Raw genomic sequence first — 22,859 nt, 5'->3', positions numbered from 1 at the left:
GTTAAAATGTGTATAGGTTGAGAGAACACAGTAGGGACTGAAAGCTATGATCAGAAAACGCAAACTTCTCCTTTCTTGTTTATTTAGTCAAGTAAAGTGAAATCAACTCATTCCTCATTCTGCTGGGGAACCTCTTCAAGCCCCCCCCCTCAGGACTCCTGGACCCCACTCTGGAAACCAGCGTATTACAAACCGATCCGGGTCGTGTAGAAGTTTTTTTTCTTGGCCTGACCAAGTTGAAATAACGGAAAAGAAAGGCACATGCGCATTGGTTTGAGCTCCATCGGAGGCGCCATTGCTACGCAGGGACTGTAGTTCAAGTTTTCCTCGACACGCGGAAAGTCAGTTATGTTGAGATAGTAAAAAGACTCCAAGTCCCAGCGACTGTCGCTGCTCTTTTTCTCGTGAAGTGGGGGGAGTAGTCACAGCTGGAAGGATAATAAGATGCGCATGAATTTACAATCTGGAATATAAGATAAGAGAAAATAAATGGACGGCTCGGTTAGTCTCAGAGCGCCTGAATGTAAAACTTATGTTGGTATTTGTTACACCTAGACTACGACGCTGCGCTTTTGTGTGTGGCTTCCAAAAAGTGCAGGATAATAAACTTCAGACTGCGCTTTCCTCATTTGATGGAGTTACAAAGTTTCTTCAGTCCACTCACAATGGAAAGAAAAGCGCCCTTCGCTGACTGTGAAGGTAAAGTATTATTTCAGCAACGTTTACGGCGCCGTTTGGCTGTCATCGGGCTTTACGTGAAGGTATAGTTCAAATTCAACAACTGAATATGTAAATGCAGGTCTTGTATAACTTGTTTTGTTGGCATTCTCGACTCGGGTCGTGTTCTGCCAGCAAGCCAATCGAAAGTGGGAGGGGTACAGATGTTCAGAAGCCTTGGTTCCAGATGTTTGTGGAGGTTGAATTCTTGTAAACACAAATGATATGCGTTATCAACTTTTACGTGTCCTTTAGACTATTATTTTATTGTTTAGCATAAAGGCCTGTAGTGGCAGCCGAATAAACTTGTTAAGTTTACCAAAAGTCAAAAAAGGTCGATAGTAAAGTTTAAACCATCGACCTACACGAAAGTTTAAGTTGTGGCTCCTTTAGCACGGTCCATTTACAAATACGCTATATGAGTTAGCTTAAAGCTAACCCTGGAGAGCACTTACAACCAAAACAATGCAAGGCACACCAGATGTAGTAATCTAAGGGATAATGTAGGAGAAGTAACATTTCAACTTTTAAGAAACAGTTCTAGCAAAGGCAAATATAGATGAAGATTTTGTGGTCTTAATTTCAAAAATGATGAAATCCATTTTCTGAGTGTGTTGATTGAGAAGCCAAATGGGCTGAAACATGTTTTTCTAAATGAATTAAAGTAAAAAGTGTTCACAATGGGAAGAAAAGTAGCTAGTTTCATTCATACAGCTGGAGCTGCTTTGCCCTACAGCACAACAAAATGAGAATCTCTAATGTGCACCACTCCTTTAGTTTGTCTACTGTATTCAGATAGGTGAATACTTTTTTCATTATAAAAATAGCACTATGTGTGTTTGTCTGTGTGTGTGTGTGTGTGTGTGTGTGTGTGTGTGTGTGTGTATGTTTGTGGTGACAGGCTTCCTGTGGTCAGAGTGGATTACTGACCTCAGTAAGGAGATGGGGCACCACTCCAGGATATGAAGTTTGTTGCAGTGATTTTACTGCAGAAGTCTGCAGATTGTTCAGAGACTTTTTCTCCATCACCTGCCCATCTAGTGAATGAGTGTGTGTTGTGGGAGCTCAGGTGGGCGGATCGGCTATTACCCTCTTAATTTATGAAAAGTAATGTCACTGTGATAAAAACATACAGTGCTGACTCACTACGACTGATGAGGACCAAAGATTCCCCCTACCAAGAGTGTATCCACACTGCCAGCCTTCACTAAAACCTCCACTATTCAGCATTTCACGTTGCCATTGGAAGAAACCCAATGTCTGCCTCCTCTCCCCCATCCTTACCTCGAGCCTTCCTCCACTCTCTCCATCCGCACCACCCGTCCTTGCCGTCCATCCCGTCCCCGTCGCCGAGCCCACCCGGACCGCTCTACATGCGGCTGTCCAACGGCAGTCACAGCGTCCCCAGCCCCACCAACTCCCGCAGCTCTTTCCATGGGGTGTCCTTCCTGCTGCAGATAGGACTGACCAGAGAGACGGTGAACCTGGAGGCCAGTGACCTGTCGCTGTCCTCTGTCAAGGACCTGGTGTGCTCCATAGTGGACCAGAAGGTAAGGCTCTTGTCTCATTCAAGCGCCCTTTCCTATGATTCACACTGTGTTTTCAGTTAGAAAGGACATCTCTCATCAAACATTTTTTCTCTAATATCCTCTGAAGTGAAAGGTTTTCCACAAACACATGCAAACCTATTACAATTAGCTTGTTTGCAGAAATACTGAAGGCAGTAGAGGGCCAACATGATGCACCAACATGTGTTTTGCCTTCTTCTACCATATTCATCTGTTTAGGTTTTGTTTTCCAAAGCAGACATCTGGGCCTCATGCCCTGAAGTGAGTCAAACACCACAGAAGCATGCACACAACAGCACTGATGCTCCTCCAGTTAGACACCGTCTAGTAGCGCCAGTTATTTACACTGTGGTATAATGTTGCTGGACTTTCATGACTGCATGCATACAAGCTCATATGCACACACATATACAGAACTACTTGGTGGTTTTGCTCTGCCTGTGTGATGTTGGACCTACTTTATTATATCCATGACATTGGTAATGTGCTGTAATGACACTGGAACACAAGTACGACGTCACTTGCCATCTCATATTTGGTTGTGTGAGAATATCGTAAGTGCAAATTGACGGCGCCAGCTTTAATTTGCCTGCTCTTGTTCATTTGTGCTGAAAGTGGTCGGGGCAGTCCTGATCATGATTTGTGTCTACCAGTGTGTGTGTGCCTGTTTATAACGTGCAAAGTAAGAATGAGGGTAAAACATTTCAATTTTTGTTTCTAATTTGAAGTGGCCTCATATAATAATAAGCCTTGTAAAACGACAACACCACGACAGTTACGCCTTTTATATGAAGTGGTTTTCTCTGTCAGAAAAATATGTTCATTGCACTACTACAAAAACCAAAAAAATGTGAAAATAGTATTTCACATAAACTGGAGCATTAAACTAGCAGTACATTTGTACAGTAAATAATACAATAAGTATTGCAAATTCAAATTGAAAGTTGATCTATTGTATCTATAAAGTATTTCTGATTCTGATTATTTATTTACTAATAAATAATAATAGATGTTATTACAGTATAGGTGCTCTGAACCTCTTTCTCAGTTATTGTCTTCTTTGAGCCCATGGATGTGTACTTCATTGTTGTGTGGGATTAATGGTGTGCAAAGCCTGTTGGAATAATGAAATGGCTCCTGTGTGCATTCACACGTTGCTGTTTTTTTAACCTCTTGTATAATGATGATTACTCCATTTGTGCCTGTAATTATCACTGACTGAATAAAAAGAGGGTGATTAAACAAAGCACTTTCATCAGCCACCGCGATCTGAACATTTAGGTCGGTCAGAACTATATTTGTGCTTGAGATGATGATAATGGAAATAAGGAAGAATGAATGAGGAACAAACGTTTTGCTGAACAACAAGTGGAGGATAGTGAAGGAGCTATCTGTATTGAGACTGTGTCCTTTGGTTCCATGTTATCCAAGTTGACATTCCAGAGGAGCAGGGTAATGTTGTTGTTCTTTACGAGGTCTGCTGATTCTCACTAGCTAGTTATGAACAGTTCTGGTCCGCAGAGCAGAAAATCTCATCACTGCGCATATTTACATGGATCCTGTAACATACTGGCATAGTTGCAAGAATCTGTAACAGGAAAAGGGTGGGAAATATGATGCTTTGAAGACAACCCATATAGAAAATCAGTGCAGTGCATTCGTGTGTGTTGATAATCTGCCAAGATGAGATCAGGATCACCTATTGCCTATGTGCAATTTCATCACTGTGTATCACTTCATATCACATGCATTCATCTAAAGATGCCATGCACTCTAATAAGACATTGCAAGAAAGCAACTAATTTATGGCCAACAGTCATGGGAACTTTGAAAAGGCTATAAACATCTGAACATACTGTACATCCTTTTCATCATAATATACTGTACATCATCACCACAGAACATATCCAGCCTGTTCATCCACGTTATTGTGCATTTCTTCTATTAAACACTGCCAAATGCAGTGTACTGCCTCAACTATTTCATGAAATCTAGCCATATGGCTTTGATATCAATGGAAAATGTGACTGTAGGCCTTCTGCACTCACCAGTCCATCCCTGCCTCACTTCTTGTTCTAAAATATGCATGACAATGGTGAGCCTTTTTCAAAGTCAGATCACCCTGGCCAACTTTTTCAGCTGAGGATCTCTGACCCTAGCTTAGCCATTGACGGTTGTCCCAGGATGTCTCTAGTCAGCAGAACCTCAGGTGTCTGTCAGCAGAGGCAAGACAGGAAAAAGCTTTAGACTTCATGTGATAATATCTGCATGGAGATAGAGTCTTCATGCTGCTGTTTCCTCCACTGAGAGCTGGCCTGCTTCACAAAGTGACTCACCACTCAGCCATGCAATAAACAGGGATGCTTGTGCTGACCTTAATCTGTCCATTCAGTGTTAGGTTTTCTGCTGTGTCAGCTGTTGTGAACTTTCAGAGTGGGATTTAGTTGTATGTAAACCGTGATATTAACCATGCTGATATCTTGGTAGCCTTCACCCTTGTGGCTGAGCAATTTGTAGCCCAGATGCACTTTTCTCAGTAGCTCTTTTCATGGCATCCCAGTGTGCTTTCAGGCATGCTGGAAGATGTAGGTTTTTCCCAGTACTCAGCCAAAGTACTTCAACTCCCTCCCCTCATTGACCTACTGGAACAATAAAGCTCGATTTATAGTCGACACAAGGGGTTAGATACCCGCAGAGTAGGTTTGGATTTATAGTTGAGCATCTGATTTCACCCATCGATATCACCACCGCATCGCTAGACGCATGTATTGCATCTGATCAGGCCACATTGTGCTTTAATCAGCCTGTATTCCCCACAGTAACTGTGTTTACATTCTTTCATTTACTTTGTGATACGGAGAGACGCTGGGCTACACACATCCATAGAACTGGAGTTACATCAAGGTAACTTGTTACGTTATTTTGCCTTGTGTCATTACTGAAAAGGAGACAACCGCCATGCAATCGCTGTGCTTACGTTCATTTATTCATACAGAGCGGCGATTCCGGTGAACAGAAGGCCTGCAGTGTAATGGCTTTGCTAGATGTGTGTCTAGAGTCTTACATCCACTTCCTTAATGTTGTCTTCACTCTTAACATTATCCATCGACATCACAAACTTAGGAGAAAACGCAAATATGCCGACCAATCACAGTTCTTGCAGTACCCATATGGGATCTCTGTGGTTGCCGTAGCCCTGATGTGCAGGCGAATTTCAGTCACGGCGTAACCTTGGAACCTACGCATGAAGCCGCTGTAGGTACAGCGTAACCCATTAATGCATTAGTTTAAATCCAGCTTAACGTTCGTACTTTTCCTGCAGACAGTGGGCCCAGCCATTCTACACAGAAACTTCATTTAGGCTGCTTGTATCTGCAATCTCATTCTTTCACTATGTTCTCAAAGCTTGTGACCATAGATTAAGGACAGAAAGTTGGTTTTCTTGTGAAGTGAGGGCTTTACTTTGTTGCACTTTTGCTGACTAACTAATACGATGTGTGAGATCTTTTGGTGTACTAGACAGCAACATCATGCCAACCAACTCATGTCCAATTTTCAAAAAGCCTTCGTATTAAAGATGCTTATTATTTGCAGAGAAATCACTTTACAAACCATGGATAAAAGCCTGTATGCTATAGCAAATGCACCGTGGCTGCAGTTGAACAGCTGTAAAATTTCCAGATGTTTGCATGCGCTCTCTTTTACTGTGTATAATGTGTCATGGCTTCAAGGTTGACATTTCATATCGTTCCTGAACCCTTTAGTTTTGAATCAGTCTTATTGTTTGATAGGGAGCCATGCAGCCTGTTATAATAACTGTGTATTGTATAGATTTTGTATGGCTCATTCCTTTTCCTGCTGAAGACTCAACCACATGACTTGGCTAGCATCCCCAGATTTGCTTTCTCTCTTTTCCTCTTGCTGATCTGAAGTTGGTTTTGATAGTAGCGGTTTGGACTGCATTCACAACTTTAGTGGTTAAGGTCAACCTTAGTACGGGGCAACCTGATCTCGATAGGTTCAGTCTCAGTCTCTTAGAGCAGCTATTGCGGTTACTGCTCCTTCAATCTATTGAATACTTATGTTTTAGTGTCACCACTAGGCACAAGGGTATCAACTCTAAGTCAGGCTCCTTGAGGACTGTGAGAAAGGATGAAGGGAGCCAGCCAGTGTGTTGTGGAGACCCTCCCAGTCGGGTACCATACAGCCCAGATCTAACCCACGATGGCCCATTGACGACCACCCAGTGGCTACATGCAACTACAAGTCGGGACAGTTGTTTCACTGGTCGGGTCCCGACTTCTCTGTCTGGTTTTTGGGCTTGATGAATGGCGCGAGATAAACATCCATAGCTTCCACTTGTTGAGCGCTTCCTGTTTGGTGTCGCCCAAGTCCTCTCGTGCAGCCAGCAAGGGAGCAGTGGCGGGACAAAAGTTCATGACTCCCTGAGAATGACTCCCAGTTAGCCAGCTGGTCAGCCTGGACAGCCAGCCAGCTACAGAACATTCCTCTTCACCCAGGCATATTTGGAGGATGATGTGATGTTGCTCGGGATGGGTGAGATTAGACTGCTAGGAAACTAAAATATTTGAAGCCAAACTCTTGCTTAGGTAGTACTGAACATCTGAGATTTTGATGGATGCTGTAATGGCAATTGCATGATCACCACAGTTTAGTTTTCTTTATGGGACTGTATTTATTATCCTACTAAGACACAATATATTTTTTGGGAGATGCTTTCTGGTGAATGTTGGCAGCAACATGTTCGATATAAATGGAGAATTTACAGTGTAGCTTGGCATCAGTTAAAGGTTTTTCTTGCTATCAAAGGGGATGATAAAGCTTAGCAGGAGGAAGGAAATTTAAAGTTCTTTTGGCATAGGTAATGGAAAAAACATTAAACCTTTGCCTCAAATGTTAGTTTTATGAATACTTTAATTTTAGCGCTTGTCCTTAGGATGTTGCTGCATTTTCACTCCAGCTGGAAATGCTGTGAAAGGCAGCTGCCTCAGCCACAGGTTTCCCTACTGGTTTTGTCAGTACTGTAACTCCCAGTCTTTGGTCGAGGGCTGTACAGCTGCCTCTGTAATTAGCGAGACAAAGGCCTTTTTGAGTCAGAAACAGGCTACGTTGGACAATGTACAGTAAAATAGCAGAGTGTTATAAAAACTGAAGGATTTGGATTGTTCTAAACCTTTGAGTAATATCACTTGCATGATGAACAAGATCGACTCAACATTCCTCATTCAAGATTAATTAGATTGAGGTGCAACAGTGGAGACGGCTTTCTTTGGTTTGGATTTATATGCTTTCATGATGGTGTTGTATCTGCCTTTAGTTGCTGTTTAGCAAAGGTTTTGTCCAATTGTGAGCAGAAGATTTAGCTGTGGTCATTAAGCTTTAGAAAATAGAATTAATATATGGTATGACTGTAATCTCACCAGCCTTTTCAATTAAGATGTGGTGTTGAGGCTTATATAGAATATATATCTATCTAGAAAGAAGCAAGAGAAAATAAAAAACAGTTATAAGGAGAAGAAAATGAGAAGAGAAAATAGCATGAAAGGGTGCAGATGGAAAATGGAGAGACTGCATTTCACATCGACCAAAACTAACTGAAACACACAGGAAATAAATCACCACCATCTCCCTCCCTCCCTCCCTTCGATAGTATAAGCCCACATCTGCATGTTCCTATGGAGCTGGCAGCTATATTTCACCCCAGAGGACATCCCAACAGCACAGAGCTTTATGTGTGATATACATGAGGCCAGACATTTCCTGGAAAGCACATTCAGCTCCTTCTCAAGAAAAAACAGGTCACCCATGAGTCAAAATATTCACTGTTGGTATTGGTTCTGAATACACACTGCTATGGCCTTAGCCTTTTTCCAACTTAGATGGTTTTCAGTGTTCATTTGTAGGCATACTGACTAAATTGATATCACAATTGGGATTGCTGAAAAAAAACAAAAGTCTTCCATGTATAACTCAAAGCCTACTTGCACAAGGAATCTATCAATTTCCCCAGTCTTGGAGTAATTTGTGGAAAAGGGAGAGAGAGAAGAAAAAGGGAAAAAAATATCTCTGAAGTTAAGTGAGCTAAGTAATTTCTACCATCTGTAGTGCACATTTCTGCCGCCTTGCTCTCCTTTAAATGCAAAGTGGCAAGGCGGAACACAGAGCCCGGCCGCAAGAGTCAGAGAATGACAGAGTGGAGAAGAGTGGTCCTCTATGGGCAAAGGGGGCAGGGGAGGCTCAGGCAGCCCTTGTTGGCAGGCCTTGCAAGGGGCACAGAGGGGGTTGCGGCCACCGTACGACTGATGTCCTGCCGTTCAGTCGGTGCCAGAACCATCAGTGGAAGGCCGCTCCTGCCACCAAGTGTGGCTTTGCTTTGGATTTTCTGCGCTTCTAGGTTGCCCAAATGCCTTTCACCATATTTGACTTTTGCCAGTGGTGGGAGATAATCTTGCATCACTCCAATCTCTGTTAATGCTGGCTGAATGGGCTTTGATTGTGATTATATTGAAGTGGTAGGCAGCAGTAAAGTTGAACCATTTAATCCTGATGACTTTGTCCTTGTGAAACCAACCACGTGTAGCAATTTAGGAGTACTTCCTAAGAGACTTGACTAGTTTCCATTCATAAATTTGTAACCATAGCATCACACAGTTCGCTGAAAGAGGATATCTGATTTCCCTTATTAATTTACTCATTAACAGCTTGAGTTCCTCCTCTCCTTAGTCTGGAATTCCTCCTTCACTGCACTTGCTGACAACCTCAGCACACTTAGAGGACTTCAACCATGACAAATGCTGAAGAGGGGTCCAATGACACAAAAACTGCCCTCTTCAAGATATTAACCCTTGCTTATTTGACCTGGTTAATCACTGATGTCACTTTTCTGAACTGAAGAACGTCTCAGCTCAAAAGGCTAGTACAAACAGATGCAATAATCATGATGTTAGCAGATGTGCTAACATGCCACAAATGTTTCCAGTGTCCTGCAATGAAGACCACATGGTCTCTGTTGTAGCTACGCAGTCATATCAGCGTGGCATTATTGATCCCTGCATTATGAGCAGGTTGTAGAATGTCTTATTCTGTGTTGTTTTCTCAGCACTGTTTGCCTTTCCTGTCTTTCAGCGTAGCGAGTGATCTGTCAAACTGATAGGAAGGTGGCAGGGGAAGTGCAATTACATGTTGATACAACAACAAGAAAGCTACTGTGTTACAAAGGGAAAAGGTCTTAAGAAATGCTTTAATGCCACTCATTTAATAAGAAACATTTTCCATAATGAAAAGCACCACAGGCCAAATGAAATGATAGGTATTACAATTCCACTTTTGTTTGATTGGATTGTTTGAGCATTTTTACCAAGGGAAACAGTCAGCCACTCAGCATGACTCCTTTTGTTACTGTGTCTTTTTCTCCAGCCGTGCTCGTTGTTCGGTTAGTTCCCCTCAGAGCCGCTCCCTGTTTCCACATTCTCTCTGCTCCTGCTCTCCAATCTGCTGTGGTCGGCTGAGCAGCACAGCCTGTTCGGTCTGTGTGCCTGCGTTCAAATGGCTTTTCTCTACACTGCACTTGCTATTATTCTTGTCTGTGTGTTTAAACGTTCAGAGAAATTGCCTTTTGGTGTCTATGTTTTGAAGAAGCTGACAGCTTGAGTGTTGGAATTTGGCTCGACTGAGTGTTTAGTTTTGTTAAGTTTAGTTCTTTTACATAGGTGCAATTGTGTCTCTGTGAAACTGCTAATTCAACAAAAGAACGTCTGTAAAAGTAAGGCCTCATTATTAATCATAAAGAAAGAGAAAACCTCAAGCAGCCAGTGCCTGCCCACTTTCTGTAACACAGAACCCACAGCAATTATTAATGTTTCTGTTGAGCAACAGCAGCATGTTCCTACATCCTGCTATTACTGCGCACCTTATGACCTCCTTCTCTACCAGAACAAGAGAAAGTGCAGTCGCCATCAATCTCACATAAAATCCCCCCAGGTTCACCTGTTTATTTGCCCTGTGTGGAGGTGAATCTGGTGGCTGTCCCCTGATACTCTAGGCCAGAGAACAGAGATGGAGTGTGAACTGCAGTATATCGCAGAGGCGGAGGCGCTGGCAGAGGATCGCAGCGGGGCTATAACTCATCAGCAGTGTGCGGGGGCCTGGCCAAGCATGTCTTAGATCACACTGCTCTCTTCATGAGAGGCCTTAGATCCTGTGACTCAGCCTTCCTCTTCTCTGCTTTGCCTCTGGACACTGTTAATACATGCAATACTCACACACACACACACACTCATACATACACAGATGCATGCATGCAAGCAAACACCCATACATGTACAGGACATTGTCATTGAAGAGAGGTGAGACAGTTTCTGTCATGCATGTAAAACACTGGTGCTATTAGGCTAAAAGCCACCTGGCTCTCATTGGGGATACAGTGGCTAGTAACCAAACAGTGACCTCACCCCCATTATCTCGACTCCACTTCAGTGCTTTTGTACTTCAGGCCAAATTACCACAGAAGAGTATTGTTTCTCTGGATTCAAACAATCAAAAGCCTGGTGAAATAATTGCTGGATTTTTTTTGGAGAGCAACATTTTGTGAAACCAGGCAGAGATTTGGCTGGAAACCATCAGCTATTGTGGTTGATGTAAAGTGGGTAAGCGGTATAGCTTTGTTGGAGCCCCTTGATGATTGAAAGATTTCTAGGATGACAGGTGTAGAGTCTCCTACTACGCTGTGGTCTGGACAAGGCCCTGGACCGAAGCTCAGTGGTTAGAGTTGTGATTCCACCTTGTCTGCACTAGAAATATACGCACACACACATGGTCACATACTGTAGGCTGCAATCACACACATACACAGCTCTCAGCTTTCAGTAAGAAGGAAACCAGCAGTGAATTAATTGCATATGAACACTTGGCACTTTTTCAAACCCCTACGTTTTTCATCCTACGACTCAGCTACGTCTCAGCCAGGTTACAGTGTTCACCCTTCACATGCAGAAAAAACACAAGAAGTGAGAAGTGGTCTTGGGCTCTGAGATGTTGGTCAAACAATAAGTTGCTTTGTCATTATGTAGCCTCTTGTCCGCACAAAGCAACTGCATAAAAAGGGGCTGCATTACAGCTGAGTGGCAGTGAAGATTTTCAGCTTGTGTGGTGCGTGTTACAGTTTAGAAAGTGCATTGCTACGGTGTGGTGCACATTGAAATTGACTATAGCGCCAGATGTATTTCAAGTAAAGCTTTATTCCATGCTTGGCTGACACGACACTCTGAGCGCTGAGAAGCTTCAGATGTCATTCAGACTGGATCTGTCTTTTCAAAGAACACACCACTGTGTACCACGATGATACAGCCTCATACAGTAAAACCTATGAATGAACCATGAGCCATATTCTACCACATGGAAGGAAACGAGTTAGTCAGTGCATAGAGTGAGAAAGTCACATCTTCTCTTGCCGCTCTTCCACCAAATGAGTTTCCTTTCCGCTACATGTGCCTGCTTCGGTTGGTTACACTTAGTGGAGTCTTCCTTTTGCAGTGGAAAAGAAGCTGACTTGACTTCAGGAGGAGCACATTTTATGAATGTCTGTATGTTGTGGAGAGTGATGGCATGAGTTTGCTTGATCCTGCAAGTGTACAAAGATGCCTGCTTGAATATAAACCATATGAGGGTAGTCACTTGTCATTCGGTGTGTTTTTCTTGGCCTGTGCCTGCAAACGGAGGAGCAAATAGTTTTATGTAATGTACCATTGAAATGAAGCATGCAATCTCGTCATTTGAGGAGGCGTGGGCTACAGATGTCTTGTAAGCTCACTTCTTTCTAATGCTACGCCCTCAGATTTTTTTCATTTTCAAACTAGTAGTCTTCAGCCCCAAACCGAGTGATGTCACTTCAGGCAATTTATCAGACTTAGCGCAGCTCCCTCTGGAGCCACACTCTAGCTGCACATTGAATGGACTATTACTAGAGCGGTCTCAATCTTCTCATGTAACAAGAAAACAAAATGTGTATTTCCCAAAATGTTGAACCATTCTTTTAATATTTTGAGACCAGATACTGAGCCTCTTGTCTCCTTCCGTGAAGTCATGATATGTGTTCCAATATGTTTCTCTTGCATGTTTTAATTCAAGCAGCACAGTTATTTTGTGCTTCAGATGTGGAATTGAAGCTTTAATTTGCTTAATAGCAATAATTTTTTATTTCATTCCTTCCCCTAAATAGTAAAAAAAAAAAAAAGTCTTCAATTTGGATATTTTTGCCTAAGACTAAGTAGAATGTATGCTTTCATTGAATCTAATTCATACCTACAGTACAGTGAGGACATCTGCACCATGAAAGTGAATTATTTAGAAAATAGTACAGCACTTATATGGAAACTGTTAATGGAGGACCAAAAAACTTACTGTTGAACAAGACAGTGGAAAACCAGTGTTTTCAATGTGCCCTCACTCCAAGTGACAAATGAATTATGTTGATGCCCACATCTAGTAATTGTATAATTCGCTGCACATGTGTTTCTCGTACCATGCTGTGTGGAAACCTTTGCTTGGTATTACATTAATAATATGTAATGAAAACAAATACAATTTCACTGTTGACTTTAATAGATTAACACAGTTTTCCACACCGTCTTTGATGTGACTTGAACAAAGTAATTACACAGTTTTCCCCCCAAGGTTTGCGTGAGCACATAATTGGATTTTCCAATGCATTGGTTTGACGAGTTATTGAAGTATATTTTCCTCTGTTGTGGGCATTAACATACACCTCAAAGTCAAACAATGGTTTGCCCATTGTTTTGATGAAAAAAACAGTTTTCCTATTTGTGAAACCCTCACTATAGCTCAGTGGAACTTATGGTTTCATGTCTTACTGTGGAGCATTCAGCACATGTTGTCTATTAAATCTGCTGTACGTCAAAACCCATCAAGTCGTGCTTGGAGTTATTTACCAAGTTTGAATATATATGCCATTTGATCCAAGTCTCTTTTTATTTTTCTCTTTTTAAGCCGTTCTTAGGGACTCTCTTCAAACATGAAAGAGAAACAAACAGAAATCAACATCTTGTGTCTTCTGGTGGAGGGTCTCTAGGGGAAGTGTGGTCTGTGACGTGGCACTATTCAGTGATTGCAGGGTTATCAGTCAATGGACTTATTTATCTGGTGAGTAAAAGCACCTTGTATTATACTGATCTTGTGACAGTCTTTATCTTGCCACCTCAAGCTAAATGAACAACGGCCTTCTACCTCCTGACTCTAGTTAAATGTTTCACAAGAAGCCAGTACCATAATGAACATATTTAGGTTTTGTTCTCTGTAGGGAGGTTAGATAATCCTCTACCCTCTTCTGTTAAAATGCTATATCCATAAGTGCCTGCTCAAGGGCACCTCAGAAGTAGTTGCGGCGTGAGAGACTTGCTCACTTTCAACACCCACAGTTTCCCAGCTGGTCTTTGGATTCAAATTGGCGTCAGGATGAAAACACGTCTAATGTTTTCCTTCCACTCTACCATTCACAGGTTTATTTCTCCATGTGCGCTGTCCAATTGAAATGCCAAAACCATAGTAAAATACTAAAAATCTCCTATACTGTTTATTGAAGTGTTGTTTGTTGTTCAGCAATCTCACATAGCAAGACACCTGTCGCACCTAGATCACAAGGGTCTAGAGAAAATTTTAATTGTGGAAGGTTGTAAGTCCTAAATGTAAATTTATTGCTTTGTATAAAGACAGCTTACTGTTTTTGTGCTCTTTTCTAAACTAATGTTTGTGCTTGAATTTCTCTAGACCACCTTAAGGTTTATACAATGGGGGTTTGCCTGTGTCAGATTAGTTATTTACAGAGTAAAAATGAAGAATGGCATAGGCCAGCAAGTCAAGATTATTAAAAACAAATCACATGACGTGATGCCAGAGATCACATGACAATCATACAGAATTACAAAACTGGCATTTTCAAATGCATCCACTGTGAGTGTTTGTGAAAAGATCCATTGTTGGTGGTCTAAGACACTGTGCTAGTGTGGATGAAAGGCTGACTTTGAAAAACTAAGAAGAAAAAGATGCATTTTAAAATGTATTAGTGTAGAGTTGAAATGATTTGTCAATTAATCAGTTAGTCGGTCCACAGAAAAACAAACTGCAACGATTTTGATAATCTATTAATTGATTAAGTCTTAAGTTTAAGCAAAATTATTCAACATTTCCTAGTTCCAGATTCTCAAATGTGAGAATTTACTACTTTTACTCATTTTATGTGATGATAAACTGCATTTATTTAGGTTTTCGAGTGTTGGTCGAACAAAACAAGCTATTTGATGACAACATTTTGAGCTTTTTGAACCTGCAGGAGCAATTTTCTTGACTATTTTCTGACATTTTGTGGGCCAAACAATTAAAAAATAATGTTTTGTTTGTTTCAGTTCTACATTAGTGTGAACATGACCTAAAACAGCATTTGCACTTCTTTTCTAAAAACAGAGATAGGTAGCAGCCATTTTGCTAGCCTATTAGCTATAATACTTCTTCAAAGAGCAGTACTACAGCAGACTGTAAGAATAGCGTTGTTTACTTAGCTAAACATGTATGCACACCCTTTAGCTCATGCAGACTGATCTGGAGCAGGACGTTTTACTGTAACTGTCCTCCACATCTGTCTGGCCTGCTGCCAGACTAATAAAGGTGTGAGGCAGCCTGAGGTCAAGCAGCATACTTTTCCTTACTGTAATCACATGGCCATCTGTCAGAGCCTGTGCACTGCTCTCAACACTGCTTCCCTTTTGCCACCCACCTCTGCCACACATCACACATATGCACAGAAACACAACACATCATGTTAACACAATTCTGTTTCGACAGAAATTGTGACTGCCTTCACACATTGCCTTTGTGGTATGTACAGTATTTTATGGTGATGGCAAAGTTCAGCAGAACATTCAACAAAAGCAACAGGTTTTTGTTTCCAGTTTTAATGTCACATTCATCTTTAGATGTACATGGATGAGTTATGACTTTTGAGTCATTTCCCTAATTTATCATTTTGCGCTTTACAATGCAACTGATAGCAACAGCTATGTGAGAGAAAGCATCAATATTCCTCAATGCCAAATGGCACACTTGGTTATTCAAACCAGATAATTTTTTTCATGGCTGTCTTGAGGTAATTTGTTTTTGGTTCCAATGAAATAGGACCATATTTCAGCTCTGTCCCACTCCCTGGCCCTCTCCCACCATCATCTCCCCTCTTTCCTCTTCTCTCCTGCCTCTCACTCTCTTTCCTTATAACAGGATTTAGCATATCAATGGCGGATTAGTTCGTTTAACAAAAGCTTACTACTGCAAAGCCCCTTTCCACTCGTCTTTCCAGCCTGACTTGTGGACCTCACACACAGCTCCTCCGCGCTGGGGTCTTTGGTGTGCGTGTGTGGTCGCGGCTGCTCGGCTGAATGGATTTGCGTTTGAAGATGACAAAAGACATGCTTAGTCACTATGGGCTTCGGAGATGTATGCAGTAGCATGTGTGGGTGATGGTGTGTGAGGGTGCATATGTGTACAGGAGCATGGTGGAGGTTTATTTTTACATGCATGTATGCTGGGAGCTGAAAACGTGTGTGAATAGAGTGATTTCTGCTTGCATGCACTCACAGGTTAGCCATCAATTATCACTTTATCTGTATGATCTGGACAGCATACTGCTAAAATGTGTCCTAAACTTGCCAAACTATTGTTCTTGTACCGCTGGCTTCCTCTTGCTTTAATGGGGCATGGAAAAAAGTAGTGTCCTCTGCCCTCGCAGCCGTTGCGTGCTGGCTTGCAGATGCTCCTGCTCTGGAATGGGACCCGTTCTGTGCAGTGGAAAGTGTTGCACAGGGTGCCAAGAGGGGGTGACTCCAGCTGGAGTCTAGATATGGGCATCGATCTCAATTTTTGTGTGTGTGCGTGCGGGGTTCGAGAGCAGACAAGCCGAGGAAAACCCCACCACTCAGGAAGGATGCCCCCACTGTCTGTGCTGGTGTTGGTTTGAGCTACATAGCATTAATCACCTCAAAGGGTGACAAGGTTTAGGATGTAGGTATGTCGGAAGGAGGAGGCGAGTTGGAAATGTTCCATTATACAGGCACGTGCCTCTGAGTAACACTTTCTCTTTACACACTGTTTCCGATGCTATTAGCTTATCATGCTTGTGTTTGTAATAGTTTTGCTGCAGTTTAAAACATCTTCATGCAGGGAATGGTTGATGGTAGACTCCTATGTAGCATATGGATGAGGGTGTCTCTATAAGATTAATTGTTGTCACAAAATATCAAACACTCAAACACACCAAAGGCCCACAGTGTTTGCGAAGTAAAAGTATTATCAGCTCATCAGTATCATGGTGGTGAGGTGTCTGTGTGATTGTGAGTGTATGTCAGATCATTGTGTTTCTATTTCCATTTTAATACGTTTTACATCACCATTTTAGTAAACACGTCCCTCCTTTATGGAAACATGTTGATTCTGGTTTGACTAGCATGATAGGGATTCAGCTAGAGCTGAACTTATCCTGCTTGGAGTTGTGGGAGACTGGAGCTTTTCCCAGCATGCACAGTGCAAGATGTGAAGTACACCTTGGACAGGTCCCAGTCTATCAAAGGGCTGACAAACACAGACACACGCACACAGACCTGCATGCATTTATTTTGACTGAGAGAGAAAAGTGAAGCACCTGGTGAAAACACACTGGAATATGGAGAGAACATCCAGACTGTCACTGCACATACTGTAGAAAGGCCCTCAATGAATTTGAACCCAGGACCTTTTTGGTTTTTGTGTATTCAATTTGTGTAATTAAAAAACACGAGGTACATCATTTTACACTATATATATGCAAGCTTTAACCTTACACAACCTCAGTACCTCCATTTGGGAATGATCACTCAAGCAGTTATTGGGGTAATTTTGAGATGGAAATAATGCAGTAATTCAACACTTATTCACTTCAAATCCAATTGCCATATTTATTTAAAGGTTCACTTCAGCCAAATCACGTTAAAACATTTTTTCCCCAATTACCCCTAGTAGTATCTAGCAATGCTGATAGCTTTGGTTTTGCAATGTTTTCCAGTGAGTTATCTACCTCCATCCCAATATTACTACATTGGAGGTGAATTGAATATATATCACATTTACATACTGACTGATTGGCCTTACATTGCATCCTTTGCAATGCAACTGTTGCATAATATGTGCACTGAGGATTACTGATGCTTCAGCTGCACGTTGTTTATTCCTAGAGTGAAGCTATAGACAGTTCATGAATGCTATTCTAAGCACCCAGTGCCTGGTGGGCCTTTCATGGGAAAAACCCATTGCTGTACAAGAAGTGATGTTTTGTGTTATGATGTTATACTTTACTGATTCCTGAAATTGTTCTCTTCCACTGGGAGATGAGAGTGTAGTTTGGGGTGTCTCTCTGTCCAACCACTAGTCCACTCTGCTGCTTGAAAGATCAGAGCAGGCCTCAGTAGTCATCAGTGTCTGTGCAGAATTACATTTTTGCCTTCTGACGGTTCATTCTTCTGGCTTTGTTGACACGAGTCATCTGATACCCCAGTGTTTTCCTGAGCCATCAATCTGTCTTGAAGTCTCTGTATCTGTGTTTCTTGGCAGTTGAAAGGCTCCAGGTGTCTTGTGTGTCCAGTGCCCAGATGCTTTGCCAACCCCAGTGCTCCTGGGCCATAGTGGCATTGTTCTGTGTGGCCTATTGTGCGTGACCCTGGTTCAGGGGGAAACAGCTGGTGGATCCTCCTGTACCAGCCTGCTTGGCACTGAGACTGGGCTCAAGCCTTGGTGTAAAATTACTGTGCCCCAATTCCCACTTTGATACAAACCATGTGGGACAGCTCAGAACATCCATCTACTGTTAATTTGCTTTTTCCGCACTGTCAGGTTATGCTGTGCAGGACATGAGAGCAACCTTCCCCCTGTTATTCAAAGTTCAATTTTAAGTTGGGTTGCCATTTGTGCTTGTGTACAGTAGATATTTGCATATATATGCCATACTTTTTGTGTATGTGTTCATATAATGTGACTGTAGCCCTTGCCTTGTGTCAAGAACATCACTCTCTAAGAGGTTATGGGCTGCCCTCAGTACAGGAAGTGACTCAGTATTGACTGGCGCTGCACTTCCTGTGAGCTGATTCTCCTCTACTCCTCTCAGGATGTTTACCTCCTCCTTCCCCGTCTTCCCTCTACACCCCCTTCCTTGATCACGTGACTTTACGTCGGGGCACTCAGCTCCAGGTCGGACCTGGCTTATCTAGGTTTAGTTTGGCCCAGACATCGTCGGTGACGGCGATGACTGCTGAGTTGGCCATGCTGGAATCCAGAAGACTTTTCATTGTTTACACTTATTAAAACATACACCATTACTTAGTGATGTTGTAGTTTATCATGATTATTCCATGTTTACCTAAAACAGGCAGGAAGGAGAGAGCCTGGGCTTTATGACTTGAAAATAAAATAAATGCAGGCCATTAATTTTGATTGCGGTAGGGAAAATGGGTATCAGTCTTCAATGGAGGGTCCTTTTAGTGGTATTTACTTCTACTTCATAGTATAGAGTCACTATAAAAGGAGGTCTGAGCAGGAGCTCTCTTCCTGAACCACTGGGTTCAGAATACTCCGGTCCCCATACTGATGGTGATGTAAGCCACTGTATCTGTATCTCTTTCTCATTCTTTGTCACTTAGTTGCTGTATGAGATGTGGACCCACCACAGTGCAGTAACCATTCATGTCCAGACATTCTGCTTACACTTTACCTCTGTCATTATTTATCAGGCTTAGAACTTCACTAATTTCTTTACTTTGCTATCTCCACCTCTCCCCAGTTCCCAGAGTGCGGCTTCTTTGGGATGTACGACAAGATCCTGCTGTTCCGCCATGACTTAAATGACGAGAACATCCTGCAGAGGCTGACCTCGGCAGAAGACATCCACGAAGGAGATCTCATTGAGGTGGTGCTGTCTGGTATGTAAGCTGCAGTGAAACTAGAAATTGATGTCTTACCTTGAATGTGCTGAATGATTTTTACATACCGTTTTTATCCAGTATCTCAGTATTAGTTAGAACATGAACAAAGTGGAACTAAACTAAAGAACTAAAATGGTTTGCTACTTAGCATCTTTGTGAAGGCAAAAAAAAACAACCATTGACTCAACAGTTGACCTTTGTGAACTGTTGCTTTTGGCAAATACAAAGGTACAGAATGAACAAGAGGTTTTAATCATCCAGTCACAGAGTTTATGTTGTGTGTTATGTTTTTAAATTCAACTGAGATATCCAAATAACTTTTTGCCCCTTATCATGGAAAGCTTAGGATCAGTCAGGAGGAGACATATTTATTACTATAAATGTTGAAAGCAGTAGCTTGAAAGCAGCTGCATGAAAAGTGCTAATTTTGAACTATGGCACAGAAACACAGCAGAAGACTTTTAGCATATGTGATCCATATATTTGGAATAGGTACTGTATAAAGAGATTATAGGGCGGCTGTGGCTTAGTGGTAGAGCGGGTTGTCCACTAATCGGAAGGTCGGCGGCTCGATCCCAGCTTACCCCAGCCCACATGTCAAATGCCCACATGGCAAGAAACTGAATGTAAAAATATAGTGCGTGAAGCGCTTTGAGTGGTCGAAAGACTAGAAAGTATTCCATTTATAGAAATTGGTCACTCTGACAGTTATCTTCTTATGCTCATGTCAGTTGAAATACCAGCAAAGATTGTATACAAATTGTCTAATAAGAGAAACAGACTTAAGGTCTTGCTTCTTTCGACTTCCAAAACAGGAGAAAAATGGACCTAAAATTCCACCAAACAGTATAAACAGTGTTTTAAAGTCCAAACAATGGATGGAAACTAATAAACTGGAGGAAGCTTCATGTGCTACATTTTTTGTGCCGAGTCATAGCTGACACACCTCCCAGTAAACACAGCCTGTGGTGTCTTGTTCAAGGGCACTTCAGTGGGTCAGATGCTCGCTGAGAGTCTTGTGTACTCAACTAAAACGTTGCTGCACAAATGAAATATTATTCTTGTACAATTTGATGTCGTCAATTGAATGCTTACAAGTGAATCAGTCAACACTCCACTCACTCACTTACTCACCTGCTTTTTATTTAGTGATAAATTTGAATTTTGTTTTCTTTCCTCCTCATCAAAGTTTCCATCAGATTGTCCACCTTTCTAGCGGATACACAGGTGTTTTGTTTTTTCTTTGTCATTTCCTGCGGTGAATGAATCAGCTTCCTGCGCAGTGCTGAGACCAACAAACGGCTTAAGAGTATCTGTTCTGCTTTAATCTATTCTCCTACTCCATCTGTCTCCACTGGGAAGCACCTGACACCACCTGTGCTGAATATCTCCCCTCTCTCCTGGGCTGAGAGTATTGTTCTCAGGGATTTAGACAGGGGATGATTGTATAGGTTCAGGATCTGAGGATACTTCAGGCATCAGGGCTGAGGAATGTAGACTAAAGCCTGGAGGACTTCCTTCTTTTTGTTTCTGACTGTCTGTGTTTGTCTTGTGCTCTCTTTTGTGTCAGCCTTTGTTGCTCTCTTTCCCTCCTCGCTTTCTCTCATTCTTATCCCTCCTACCTCGACAAATCCATCTGCAGGTGTAAGCTCTACCAGTGCAGCCTGACAATTTATAGCCTGAGATATACCTGATGAAAACCGTCATAGAAGAGTCAGATCTTCGATTTGCTACATTACAACATGCTGTTTTTTTATTTCATCTAACACTCATTAAACTTGGCCGTCTTCATGAGAGGGGCTTTGCACGTCAGACACTTGATCTTTGTCTGAGAAACACGAGCTGAGAAATCCACGTTCCCAAGCCTTTCATTTGGTTCAGAGAAAATATGAACCTTTTCTCCCCCGCAATTTGTCTCCTGTCATCTTCCGTTCCTTTTCCCTTAACCAACCTGTTGTTGGATTCTGCGGCTGTGGGAGACAGTCTGAATATCTCTCTCACTGCGAGAGGGAGGCAGAAGTGGCTTTTTCTTGGCTGTGGGCTCAAAGAAGAGGGCTTGTTTTTCCTGCAGTAAGTGATTGTAGTAGACCCGTGGAGTGTAAACACGCTCTGATGTGCAGGGCGGCCCTGGACACAGCGGACACTGTGCAGGCCATCTCGGCCCATGAGGTTTGAGGTTTGGCCTGACCGATTGTCCCTTTGTTCTGTTTTTCACTCCCTTAAATTCCCACCCACTTTCACAAGCTCCTTATTCACCACTTTTTACTGGTAGTGTGAAATTGATATTTTACAATACCTCCTGTTTGTCTTAAATATGGCAAACTTGTTTTTGTCAGATGGAAACTTGTGGCCTCCAAATGGAAACTCGGTGCCTCAAAGCAAACAGATAGCGCATTCATGTAAGCCTCTCCACTCGTGAGAAGTGCTGCAGAAAACAACGTGTCGAGTTCGGTGTTGTGTGATGCTAATTAGCACGACGAGCATTACATAACAGTGCGACTGCTAAGAAGTGGCCAGTTGTTTTGCAGACGTATGTGAAAAAGCTCATGAATGCCGCCTTTCATGTGTCTGTGCTAGGGAGCTATGTTCGCTCCATGACACGTGACCTGCTTGAGTTCTTTCTTCTCTTTCAAATCAAACCCAAACTGTGAAAATCCACCCGCCAGCCGTCGTATTTCTCTGAAATGGAGAAAAAGGAGGCCTGAGTGTATTAATGGTGTGCATAAAAATGAATATCTCAGAGAATGTCATTGGTGGTCCCAGGAAGGGACTTTAAATTGAAGAAAAAATAGATTTAAATATGTTTCTTTATTTGGGTTGACCCTAACATTGACCCTTGACCTGCCCTGCCTGTGTAAATGTTGCATTCTTTTGTCAAATTAACAGATCAGATTGATTCATTGTGACTGGCTTTTTATTGCCTGTGAGGATTTCTGTGACATCTAAGGTTTGTTTCTCCGAACCTTAAATTGTTTTCTTGCTTAAAGGATGTTTTCACTTTTCTTTATATGGAGCATGTGCAGATTCTTAGCAAAGGAAACGTTTTTTTGTCACATGTCATAGTCTCCATCACGTCACAGCCATGACAGCTGAGGATGTCCTCAGTTGTCCAAGAGAAAATGTGTTTGGTTGAATCACCACAAAGGAAATGAACTAACACACACATCACATCATCATAATATAACATCACCATCAACACCACACAGGTTTAGCTGCTTAACCCGAGTTTAAATATTAACCATTCCCTTGTTGTTCACTCAGCGAGGAACACTTATACAGGCTGTGAGAGACGAGAAGCTTCAGTTGCACACACAGGTTTGGCAGCAGTTACCTCCATATCTTACTCATCTTCACATCTTTGATGATTCACAGCCATGATTAACCAACTCTTGCTTCCAACAATGAGCTCAGTGCGTCTGTTTGACTGAAAACAACAGAGACATGAGGGAAAATAAGAGAGAAACATGAAGAGAGTATCCGCAGCTCCATTGGTTCTGATATTATGCTCACGATAACAAAGATGGACTGATATAACAGGATCATCCTG

General features: G+C 42.1%; 1 protein-coding gene across 4 annotated transcripts in view; it reads left to right on the top strand.

The window, feature by feature from the left end:
* The first annotated feature begins 82 nt into the window (after positions 1 to 82).
* Positions 83 to 22,859, top strand: part of prkd3 (protein kinase D3) — a 38,463-nt gene continuing 15,686 nt past the window's right edge. For 3 of the 4 annotated variants that reach the window (XM_044167994.1, XM_044167995.1, XM_044167993.1), the window contains exons 1-3: positions 83 to 699; positions 1,619 to 2,267; positions 19,171 to 19,309. In XM_044167994.1, the coding sequence (XP_044023929.1) occupies positions 1,974 to 2,267; positions 19,171 to 19,309 (433 nt within the window). In that variant the 5' untranslated portion in view covers positions 83 to 699; positions 1,619 to 1,973. The remainder of the gene's footprint in view (positions 700 to 1,618; positions 2,268 to 19,170; positions 19,310 to 22,859) is intronic. The other variant, XM_044167997.1, reaches the window with a different exon arrangement.

This window comes from Siniperca chuatsi, linkage group LG15 (genome assembly GCF_020085105.1).
Source record: "Siniperca chuatsi isolate FFG_IHB_CAS linkage group LG15, ASM2008510v1, whole genome shotgun sequence".
Lineage (NCBI taxonomy): Eukaryota > Metazoa > Chordata > Actinopteri > Centrarchiformes > Sinipercidae > Siniperca > Siniperca chuatsi.
This window is presented reverse-complemented; position numbering and strand designations above follow the sequence as displayed.